This window comes from Neopelma chrysocephalum, unplaced genomic scaffold, assembly GCF_003984885.1.
Source record: "Neopelma chrysocephalum unplaced genomic scaffold, ASM398488v2 Primary Assembly neopelma1_45, whole genome shotgun sequence".
NCBI lineage: Eukaryota > Metazoa > Chordata > Aves > Passeriformes > Pipridae > Neopelma > Neopelma chrysocephalum.
The window spans coordinates 1,177,577-1,189,895 of record NW_020897704.1 but is presented as its reverse complement, the minus strand read 5'-3'; the positions used below and the strand labels follow the sequence as shown (position 1 = coordinate 1,189,895).

Here is a 12,319-nt window from a genome sequence, read left to right as displayed (position 1 = left end):
AGACATGCTTTCCAGTTCCACTTGGAAGTTGTGATGCACAGTAAAACTACATGGCCACTTGTTGCCAGATACTGCAAATCCCAGTTCATTAGACACTTGACAGTCTTCACTTTCTAAGCATAAATTATCTTTTCCTGTTTAATATACTTTTCCTGTGAGACTGCACCTCCTGAAGTTTGTTTGAACTTTAATTGCGTATAGTATTCACAATAAGGCTGTAAAAGATATTTTATATTCAGCCTCATTTAGCTAGATGCAGTATTCAAAAGGAGTATGCTATATATCAGAAGAAAGAGACTGTTTGCCCCAGAAGGATTCAGTGGGTTTGGTCTGGGCTTTCTAGTCACAAATGTTATGTCCTCATATAGTGGCATAGGATGATTCACAACTTGTATGATTAAAATACGCTGCTAGATACAACAGTGTCTCTTTTGTGCCTTCCCTCTGTATAACACAAATTTAATATACGCCTCTGTTTCACATAAAATGAGGCATTCAGGCAGTTCCCACATTCCTGTAACTTTTTATTGATTATTCCATGAGTTTGTGCAAATTTACTGCTGTGAAAAGCACAGATAAAGATAAAGAATACAGTTGTGGCAACAGACCATAGAGAAGTGTTGGGTTATTTTTCATTTCTCTAATAAAGGATTGAACAAAGTTACTTACTGTCTAGTACAGCAACAACTTAAGCTATGAATAAGACCACACACTTGAGTAGTTAAAGTACACCTGAATAAATCTTCATGCAACTGTGACCTTAACATGAGTACATGCCTGACGTTCTGTTGTAATCTGAGTTCACACTAAACCAAAGACATGTCTTGATTGCATTGCTTATTGTAGAATGTTTGATTTGTCCATCTTGTTTTTTAAGGTATAACTATATGTAAAACTAAAAACTGGGTTTGTGTCTCCAATATATAAATGGAAGTATAAAATTCAAATGGATCAAAATGTTGTATTCTTTTTCTAAAGTTAGTTTTTGAGTAGACAATCCCTTCTAGTTAGAATAAAACATCTGAGATTGGCTCAGTTGGTCAGAGTAGGGTTCTAATAATGCCAAGATATGCCAAGATACCTATATGGGCCATTCACTTAAGAGCTGGACTCAATGATCCTTGTTGGTCCTTTCCAACTCAGAATATTCTGTGATTCGGTGATTTTTATTTTAATTGGTTTCAATAGAAATATTTCAATGCATTTTAAAGGCTACATGACAATAACACAAGCAATAGTGGATCATTGATTAGAAACTTATTAACAAAACACTCTCACATAAACTAATTAACCTGATTTTAAAAATCAGTAACTGTTACAAGTGATTAGTTAAATTTATTGTGCATAGGTTAGCGCATGTCTATAGCAAAAAGTAAATACTGTTTCTAGTTTTTCTTTGATGAGGTGCATGAGTCAATTTTCAGAAGAAAGGGGATAAAGTACAAACCTTTTGTGTCTCCAGCTTCACAGGTCTTCAACACTGTCTGTGAAATTGCTGAGAGGTATTCATGAGACAGAGGCTGCAAGCCACAGGACTCCTCTGGGTGAATTTTGGAACCACAGTCCTGAATTAAAATGAAATATGTGAAAATTACAGCAGTGTGCCCATCCACGTAACTTTGAAATCCTCTTCAAGCACATTTAAAGACGAAAAAAACATATTTGGGGCAGTTCATCCATCCTTTGCTCTTCAATATATAGCTTAATATGAAATTTATAATTCTTTTTCCATTCAGACAAGGGTTTTGTAATAAATTATCCCAATCCACAGTAAACATACAAAATACCACATTTGCTAAAGACATAAGAAAATTTATTAAGGCAAACATATATAACTTTCACAAAATATTATATTGTCTCTACTTATAGTATATAAGTATATATAATATATATATAAGTATATATAGTACAAACTGCATGAAAAATGGAGTGGACCTTTCTGGCTAAATGCAATGATAATATTCAGTAATTCAAAATTTGCCTTTTTAAAGAATTGCATATGCTTAGTACTACTAATTATTTACAAACTACACAAATGGAAAGACACTTTTACTGGAGTGTGTCCATTTCAAGAAGGACTATTCTTGAAACATAAAGAATACTGAAATGCAATTTCTCCAAAAAGAACAAAAATATTTCATTAGTATTTTCTTCACTGAAGCACGCCAATTTCTATTTTCTAAAATGATATTAAAATTAATTTCACAATTGTCATATAATATCATTCACTGTTGCCATGAAATTATGCTACATCTAGGATGTTATGCCTAAATTACACCAATGAGAAAATGACAATTAAGTCCTAGTAGGGTCTAGGTGAATCTTGACAGTTAGTAGAATATGTGCAACTGATACAGATGGCAATATGAACGCATCCCGGAATTTAGTAAATACTGGTAGTTCTTGATTATGCAATCAAAAAACCAAAGTGAAATAGTTGTCTCAAAATTATTCTGATCTCATTAAATTCCATGATGGCAGAAACAAAAGTCTTCCCACTGACTTCAAGGGGTTAAGGTAATTTTTGTGCATACATAGGCAGAGAAATAGTGGGTATTTCTGGGTTGTTCTGTTCTCTGCTTAATCTCTATAACCAGCGGCAGCTGTTATGACAAAATGAATGGCATAGTATCTTCTAGTGTTAAATGTGATGCTGTCTTGGAGCCTCTGGGTCTGGACACACTGTACAGCTATTTGACAGTATTACTTCAAATAACATTAACATCAGAGAGTTCCTACCTTGCAGTAAAACAATTTGCACAGGACTTCACAAGAAAGTCCAAAATTCCTGAATGTACTGCCATTGCTGTCAACACAGTGCCAGAAAATAACAGGGATTTTCTTGTTCATATGTCTGCCCAGGGTATGTGTTTAAACAAACAAGGTTTTTTTTTAATCACATTTCTTTACCATTAACAGCAGTTTCATGTGGCTAGTTACCTATTAATTACAATCACTATGCAGGGAACTATGTCACTTTTGACTTTGGTGTGTTTTCAAAGTATGCGAATCATGAATTTTAAAGGACACTGTTTGTGTTTAATATGTAATTCACATCTAAACTATCAGGTCATGAGAGATTGTGAATCTCTGAACAAAGCTTATTTGTTTCATCTTTACCTTTGTAGGAGACCAATCCTTTACCATCACTGACATATTTACTATAATGTGCAGCTACAGATTTTACCACAGCTCCATCAATGTATGGCACATTAAGAGCTTTTCAAACTGCCTGCAGATTTTTTATTGTTTTTTGCAGGTGTTGCAGTGACATGAAATTCTTCTTGCCTTGCCCAAAGATGAAACATCTTGTGATCTTAAGTATGTTTACAAAAGATCACTCATGGCAAAGATGAGAGCAAGACATGTAAACATAAATGATAGCTTCTGCTCTGTGTCTGTTCTCCCTGCAAGCCTTCATATTTGGATGGGAGACACAAAAACGCCCTTGCAATGTCTGGACTAGAATCAAAGGAAAAATTCCCCTGCATTATGTACTTTAGTGCATATCTAGAATGACACTTTATAAGATTAATTTGGCAATTGATTTGGCATTTCACTAGTAAACTTTCTTTTATCTTTATGGAAGATCATATGGACACTAGCAAATAAAAGACGAATAAAGCTTTCTTCTCTATATCTAGATAGATTTTAGTCATCATTGGTGAGACTAAAGAGAGAGTGAATATTTCTGCTGTGTGAAATGACAATTGTTTCTGTTTCAGACCACACTACAGGGAACCTGATTCTTCATAAAGTTTTAGCCTTTAAGAGATCACAAAGATTTCTGAGCCTGCTACTTTACAGTTTTCTCAAATTACTAGCTCCAAAAATATTTGGAGCTACTAATTCATGTTATTTCATTTACTTATAGTCTGTGTGCCTGATTTAATAAGAATTTTGTTTGTTTAGCTCACCTTTCAATAACCACACACTATATTTCCTCTCAATTATATACTTATGTATATACATAAACATAATGCAGACTTAGTTTCACTCAGGTGCACATTAATACAAAAAAGCCCCCCAAACCCAGAATCAGTTTTAAAATTGTATGGGGGAGACAGAGAGAGAGGTAAACAAAGCATTATAAAGGTGACCCACACGCATGCAGCTAATATGGCATGAGTGTCATATAGCTAATACCATTATAGATGCAGTCATGCTTTAGATTAAGGAATCTAAATTAACTATTAATGGATTTTTAATTACTTTTGTATCTTTTTACCATCTCCACCCTAATGAAAGAGTGATTACTCTGAAATTGCAGCAATTGCCTACAGACTAACCCCATAAACTTTCACCAAACTAGAAGCAGTTAAAAAGAGAGAAAATAAGCAGCCTGAGACTTCTCTGGGAAAAGTCTTATCAAACAAAGGACAAATGGTCTATTTGTGTTTGTTTGAACAGTCAGTGCTCCAGCAGTGGCAGAGCATCACAAAGAAATAAAGTTACTTTTAGCATCTACAGCTGCTGCTACCTGTCATCTCAAAAAGGCATTTTAAATAGAAAGGTAGGATTTTCAGCATTTTTCTGGAATAACCCAACTCTGTTCATTTAAAGCTGTTGCTAAATCTATAATTTTTGGTGGAAGTAGACTTACGTTAATGAATTGAATGCTTTGGAAACTCCCACCCAGGATGACTGTATCTAGACTGTACTGTAGACTGAGCAAGGTCTACAGTTTGGTCAGTAATAGTTCTTGGTGCATTTGTATGAAACCCCCTTGCAATCAAAAGGAGTGGTGGGCTCAACATTTTGAAAACCAGGCAATTTCTGCATTTCTGAAACTGTACCCAGCCCAAATCACTGAAGAGTACCCCTAACAGTCTAATAAAGGATCAGAGTATCAGAATGTTTTAAGCTAAACAACAGGAGAAATATAACTAAGCTCACAGGAATTCATTTTAGCATTGCATACAACCAACATTTAGCCAAAATCTGGCCTTTTTCTAACATTCAGAGCCCATCCATGTCTGGGAACTAATGGATGAGACAAACCTCATTGAGTATTCTTGGTAACGAAGGGAGGAGACCTCTCCACCTGTCAGTTCTGCCCCTGCAGTGCTGCAGCCAGGGTTGCCCATCAGCCTGGCAGGTCACCCAGCTACCTCCCCTCAGGCACCACAGCCCTGCCTCCTCTCACAGTGCTGCCAGGACTGCCTTACTCCTTTTGACTGTTTGCATTTTAGACATGACAGAACAAAACTTCATGTGAAAGAGGTAATTTAGAACACTTTTCTGTTGGCCTTTGTAGGCTCACTGACTTAACTTTTTTTGATCTGTTTCTATTTTAGCTGACCTGAGTTTCTCATGAAATCCTTTCATGTCTCTTTAGTCCATCTTTTTCTACTATTTTACACATAACTAAAACTGGATGAAAAGTGATTAAAAATGATACTATAGAAGGAATTTTAATAAAGTTAGTCAAAGAGTGAGCTCATGAAATAGTGAAACTGTATCTTATTGCTAGGGCATAAATTGTGAGCAGATGGATTAGTTCCACTCTATCAACTTTCTTAATATGGCAGTAATAAATGAAGGAACAGTTGGCATACTGACTTCTATTCAACTGTCTCCCTCTGTCTGGCTGCATTATTCAGTGATAGATGAACCTCCAAAGATTCAGAGCTTCAGGCTGGTTCAGTTCAACACCCAAACTGACTAGACTGAACTGAAACTCATGGGTGTACAAAATAGGTATAGAGATCTCTCATAAGGAGAGGCATTCTTACAAGAAATTTCAGTTCACTATTGCTTTTGACTGGGAAATAATGACTATTGTTAGCCATCAAGTGCTGTCTAAGACATAGATGAAGACATTGCCTACATCAAAAGACACACAAAGTCATAAAACAGAGAATATAGGATTAATGGGATGAACTGATGGAGTAATGTGCTGCAACTATGTTTTAAAGGAAAGAAACTGCCACCACTGTTATTTTTTAAGGAACCTAATGTGTTCCATCTGCAAAAATGGGATAATAGGTCCCCAATGACCCCAAAGACACTGTCACATTAAAAGACTACAAGATGCTCAGTTCCACACGGATCTGGTAGGGACCATAAAAACGCTTTAGAGAAGGAGTCTGGGCACTCACAGATTTGGAATATGCAGTGCACAGACATCAGCAGGAGTCTGGGAAGGATATGAAAAGCTGAGATACTGACCATATTGTCAGGCATGGTGCAGACATCAGAGAACAGTTTGAAATGTGGACGAAGTACAGCCATCAGTTTAAAATGCTTTCAAGTTCTTAATGGAACTATTCATGTTGTTGATATAATTAATATTACTGTGTCTTAAGAATACAAGAATACCCTGAACTGTGTGATTTTTCTCTCTCAATCACAGACTTCTGTATATAAAATTTCTTTGCGAATAATGTCATATGCTTTAACCAGTGGCAGAAGAATTTCATAACTACACAGTATCTTTACTAATTGCTAAAGAACTTTTGAAAATCCCAGTAGGTGCCTCTCTACAAAGACAACTGACTCAAAGCTCTTATAATTTATGGACAAATAAATTTCATCTTGATACTAAAGCAGATGCAGTGGCTTCCTCTGGACTGAGAATGCCAACCTCACAGAAAGTTACGAAACTGTTTTGAGAAATAAGAACTATCTATTAAGAAAAAATATTACAAGTTTCATATCACTTTTTAAATATCTTTTACGTGTATGGGGAATATAAAAGGATCCTTTTCTTCTATGGAGGATTTTGATTCAATTTCATTTTACATGGACATGATATCAGTTAGACCCTATCTGCCTTCCTGCTTCCAAACAGTCAATAGCTCCAAGTTCTGCATTTGTGAGCTAAAAAGCACAACTCTTAATCTAGCAGAGTCTTGTGAATTAGGATTCTGAACTGCTTAGAGATCCATCAGAATTAGTTGAAGTAAGACAATTGAATGTAAAATCCAACTCCATTAAGAATAGAATAATATAAACTTAAATTTTGGAAAATGTTTCAAACTGTACCTAAATATAATTACAGAGACTTCTTTTCCAGTATTGGTTGCTAACATCTGCATGGATTTTTCAAGTGCTTTCTTAGCATACATGTTTTCCTCATGCAGTTAATGTTATTTTTCCCAAGCAAGAACAGTGATGATTTCCAGCTTGTATGCTTTATAAACAAAGTACAAAAAGGAAGAAAAAAAAGGAATAAAAAGAATTTAGTATTTTTTCCTCCCTAAAAATAAAGATAAAATAGGGAGAAGTAATAGCAGATAAAGAGAGGCATTTTGCTGTTTACATACTGGTGGTTTTTAGTTTAAAAAGTGATATGGTACTGCTGACCTGAAGACTTTAGGAGCTGCGCAATTTCAGATTTTCACTTAGTCCTCTTCTTTATCCCCCTCTTTTCTCAGTGCAAGCTCTGAATGTGAACTGACTTGAAGTTTGCCAAGTCCACTATCTGAAAGCTGGGAATAGCTTGAGAAAACCATGTGCTTTGACAGAGCAAGAAGTAAATATTTTATGTGATAACCAAAGGAATTGTTAGGTATTTATGATTTTCTCAATAAAGTGCTGATGTGACTGTGACTGTTTTCCCTGCTAATAAAGTAAAAAATGTACTATACTAGCTGGGAAATCCCACAGCCTTGTGGCTATTTTTAAGTAGTATTCACAGTTATTGGTTATATGACATTCACAGTTCACATTGCAGAGAGATCTATACCCCTTCCTATGTGCAAGAGGTGCTTGAGCTCTAGACTTGTCCCTTTGATTTTAGACTAAGACCTTTATATCACAGCCATGGCAGACACAGCAGAACTTCTCAGACCGAACAGTTATCATTACATTCAGAAAGTATGAAAGGGGATGAAAGAATGAGTTGAAAAGCATTACTGTTCCTTCACAAATTCTGAAATTGAAATACTCTAAGAATGAACTCAATGCATTGAAAAAACATATGTGAGCCAAGGACTCAGTCCAGTGAACTATGCATCTGCCAACACTACTGTTAAAGTTGCTATTTGCAGTATCAAGGCTTGCAGAGATGAACTCATTTTTTAGGGTACACTGTACCAGAGGTACTTCCTTCTCATTTCTAAAAACAAATCCTTTAGACCTTGAAAGAACATCTATTAACTTTATTTAGGCCCTGGGGTATAGTGAGGTTAGGATTCCAAGGAGAGACTTAGGATGTTTGAGTCCAATTCACAACTCTGCCTCTTATTTTCTGTATCTTGTAGCTTCATCCAACACTACTCACCCTTGTAATGTATCATCTCAAAAGTCTGAGTTGCCACAATCCTCCTAAGTGCCTACTTTCCTCCAGTGGGCATAGGCAAAGCCACCCATAGCTCACAGAGCTATTTGAGACAGTCCATTTAGCACTAACAGAGTTTAAAAATCCCTTTGCCAACAGTGCTTGATCTTATAGGTGTTCTCAGGATGTTACTGGGAGTGGGTAGTGCATAAACATTAACTGGTATTTCCCTGGGAGAACATTTCCCTATGATACAGCAAACATAGTTTCAAATCCCTCTTCAAAGTGACTTGCTGCAAAGATTTCAGTTCACTCTTTCAGTGTTTTCCTTCCAGTCAGTGGGCTACAGGCTATTCTGGGCAGTTGTCTCAGTCTCTCCCAAGGAAGCTGTTTGCATTTACTTTGTACATACCATTAAATACTGACCTGTAAAGAGCCTTGAAGTAGGTAGATCCCTGAGAGAGCACATGGCAATTCACACTGAAGGACAGATTTTCCTGTAACCTGACAGGATATATAACTCCCACAGAAACATAAATCTAGTATATATTTCTTTCTGTATTATTTTCTGCAGATCAATACATCTGACTCCCTAATCACTGTGCTGGCATGTGGAGAATCTTGTTTTTACAAGCTGAAGTCTTCTATTTCAATTTTTAAAAAGGATTGTACTCAAACGCTTCTTTTGGTGTGTGCTTTCTTCCCCTCAGTTATATCAGATGCTCTACTAAAAAACATATTAAGCCTTTCTCTGCAAGCTTTACCTCACCAACACTCCCCACACAGTGCAAAAGGAACCTTGTTACACTGGCTGGACATGGCCTCTTTCCCTAGGCCTCATGACGCTAAAATGTATCTATTCTCCTGGACATGCCCTGAACATCACAACAGGAATGTTACGCCACTTTTTTTCAGCAAAATAGTAATGATGATGATGATGAGGAGGAGGATGAGGAAGAGGAGGAGGAGGAGGAGGAGGAGGAGGAGGAGGAGAAGGAGGAGGAGGAGGAGGGGAGGGGGAGGAGGAGGGGGAGGGGGAGGGGGAGGAGGAGGAGGAGGAGCAGGAGCAGGAGCAGGAGAAGGAGAAGGAGAAGGAGAAGAAGAAGAAGAAGAAGAAGAAGAAGAAGAAGAAGAAGAAGAAGAAATAATAATATTGGGATTTCCTTGCTTATTCTAAATTGGCCCAAATGACTGAAAAGGTATTAGTGAGCCATGGATGGACTGAAGGCAAGATTTCAAGAGGTTTGTTACCTTGGGGAAGTAGACAAAAACAAAGCTAAAGAAATAATAAATACATGGACTAGATATATTCATTAAAAAACCTCCAACAAACAGAACAGTTTTTTACTTGATTTATTTATGTCATGTTGGCTTCAGGGCAAATTAAAATAGATTTTGTTCAAGGAATTACTGCACACACTGTTTTATACAGAAATTCTGCTCTCTGTGGCATACTAGGTTTTGGAATACACATCAGAGCCACACATGGTCTGGGGAACATTGAGGAAGCCACTAATATAGGCTCAGAAACACCAAATAAGAGATTTTTGAAACTGTTTTCCTAGACAATGGCAAAAAATCCAATGAGTTCCTGCCTTTCATGTAAAAGTAAGTGCCTACATATGCGTGGAGTCTTCACTTTAACGGAAAGCATGCTTGTATCTGGTGGACAGCAGGAGGTATTTCCCCTTGCATACGTGCAGATTGCCCTGGTGCACATGCCTGAAGAGCCAGAGCACACGGCCAGCTTCGTGCAGCCATGAGCTTTGATGCTGGCTGTCTTTAATCTCCCTGTGTTTCGGGGAACACGCGGGGTCAGATCCTGAGAGGAGTTGTGTTGAACACTTGAGTCAACTCCCCAAAGCTAAACACTCTCCACTTCAGAAAACAATATCCCTGGTGAAAGAACCTAAACTCACTCTCAAGTGAGAGTGTTCCAAATGGTTTCTCTGCTCAAGTGTGCACTGAAAAATATCACCCACCTATAGAGGGTTAGAGGAACACAGGGCAGTGCCATTGGGTCAGACCTGAGCTGAGCCTGGAGAGGTCTTTTCTGCAGAAGGCCATCTAAGCAACTACTGCCTCTCATCTGAATGGTGCTAAGAAGAAAAACATCTGAAATGGGTGTGTGCTCGTTGCAATGCCCCCACTCTGGGCAAGGATGATCCCTATACCTTGTGCTTTCCTGGCAGCTCAGTGGGAGGCAAGTCATAGTGACTGGCAGGTTTGCAAGCAGCTGCCTGACCCTTCTGTTTTGGCTCTGTTTTTAAAAGGACCTTTGACAAAGGTCCCATTTCTGAAGAATCAGCCTCTGAGGCTTTTCTGGCCAAATATCAGACCCTTCTCTTATTAAGACATTAGGCAGTTCGTTTATATGAGTTAAGAGACCTTGAGAAAGTATATTTTTAGAAAGAGAGCATTTAGACAAATCTTTCTAACTATAACCAGCAAATATTTTATAAAAAACCTATTACTGGTGTATGGTTTAGAGCCTTTTTGCATGCACAACAAAACATGAGGGCTAAAACTAAGAATGTGTAAATGACGCTACAGAAAGCATTCGTACAAATGTCTAGAACACATAGGCAGTGCATGGATAGGTCTCCATTTCACACAGTGTGTAAGTCCCATTGAAGCCACTTATATTCAGAAGGTGATGTAGAAGCCTATGGTAGTGCAGAAAGGATGACTACGCCTTTTTTCTATATGTGTGAAAGAGAGTGAGACGATGCGAAGATTTAAGAAGTGGTGGGGTTTTTTTTTCTCCTTTTTTCCTTTTCAGTTTAAATCTTTAGTAAAAATAAAAATACTTGAAAGAAAATCAGTCAACATTATTTGAGATTAAAGTTTCTTGGACAATGCACATAATGAAGACTATATCAAAACAGAAAAGATAAATGTATTTACAGGCAGAATCTGGTTATCATTTATATTTCCCTTATACCACACTGTGGCTTACCATAAAAAGAATGAAGTAATTGGAGGACTGATGTGACTTTGAAAATCAATATGTATTTAATTGAAAAGAGCCTTTGAGCTAGAATATTTTCCTTGCTGTCTAATAGCTATGTCCAGCAGTAAATTTCACATATCCCCAGATACTTGTTTAATATACACAGCTGGGAGACAGGAGTAAGACAGGCAAATTTGTTTTCCTAGAACACCTACAAATCTAGCCATGTAATAATTTATTTTCTAAACTATAATGGTGTCAAAATTGACTCTAATGAATGTACAGCACACTGGCTGCTATAATCACAGAAGTGAATTTCATGGATTTTTATTAAGCATGATCTTTTTCAAAAGATACTGATTAAAGGTTTGCCTTCTGGTGCACAGCAGACTGAAAATGCAGCCTCCTTACAGCTTGATGGCTTATTGAGCAGCAGACTGCATGCAGGTAGCTTTCACACATGGACAGAAACAGATTGCATGCAGTTAGTGCCAAACGAGCAGACTGAAGTTAGAATTCACCCCGCTTTCTCCAACAGCCTGCTCGCAGTAATTTACTACTACACGCCCTTTTCATTCACCTAAAGTAATAAAGCAGCCACTAGTTGAACAAGGTTGCCCTCAAAAAAACTATCTAATTACTTCTGAAACCTGAATAATGGGCTTAGTGACGATATTTATTCTACTGCACAAGGCACGATAAGTGACGCTGAGCTGAAGCCTTACTTTGATCAACACTGAGATTACATTATCCCAGAGATGAAGCACAATGAAAATAGAAAAAAACCTTAAAAATGAAATTTAGGCTCCCTCAACAATGTATTAAGGCAGTGAATTACAGCTTATTAATCACCAAAGTTCCCCTGACCTACACAAATATTTTTGTACTGTAATTCATTCTCCCTAATAGACAGATGTCTGGAAGATTTCTGTGATTCACTTCGAGTCTGGAGAGCAATGAAGAGGCAGATAATGCAGCCGGTGCAGCACCACAAACATAAATGAATCAAAGTGACTCAAGTTGTTTTCACTGAAATGTCAGAAACATGTTAACAACTGTTTTTCTCCCGAGGACAGAGGCTACACTTGGATCTGGGCAATTTTCCAGGCCCAGGTGGAACCCACTCACCAAGATTCAGCACT

At 37.4% G+C, this 12,319-nt stretch overlaps 1 protein-coding gene across 3 annotated transcripts in view; it reads right to left on the bottom strand.

The window, feature by feature from the left end:
* Window positions 1-12,319, bottom strand: part of CPED1 (cadherin like and PC-esterase domain containing 1) — a 147,736-nt gene that overhangs the window by 26,688 nt on the left and 108,729 nt on the right. For all 3 annotated transcript variants that reach the window (XM_027679129.1, XM_027679130.1, XM_027679132.1), the window contains exon 17: window positions 1,448-1,565. In XM_027679129.1, the coding sequence (XP_027534930.1) occupies window positions 1,448-1,565 (118 nt within the window). The remainder of the gene's footprint in view (window positions 1-1,447; window positions 1,566-12,319) is intronic.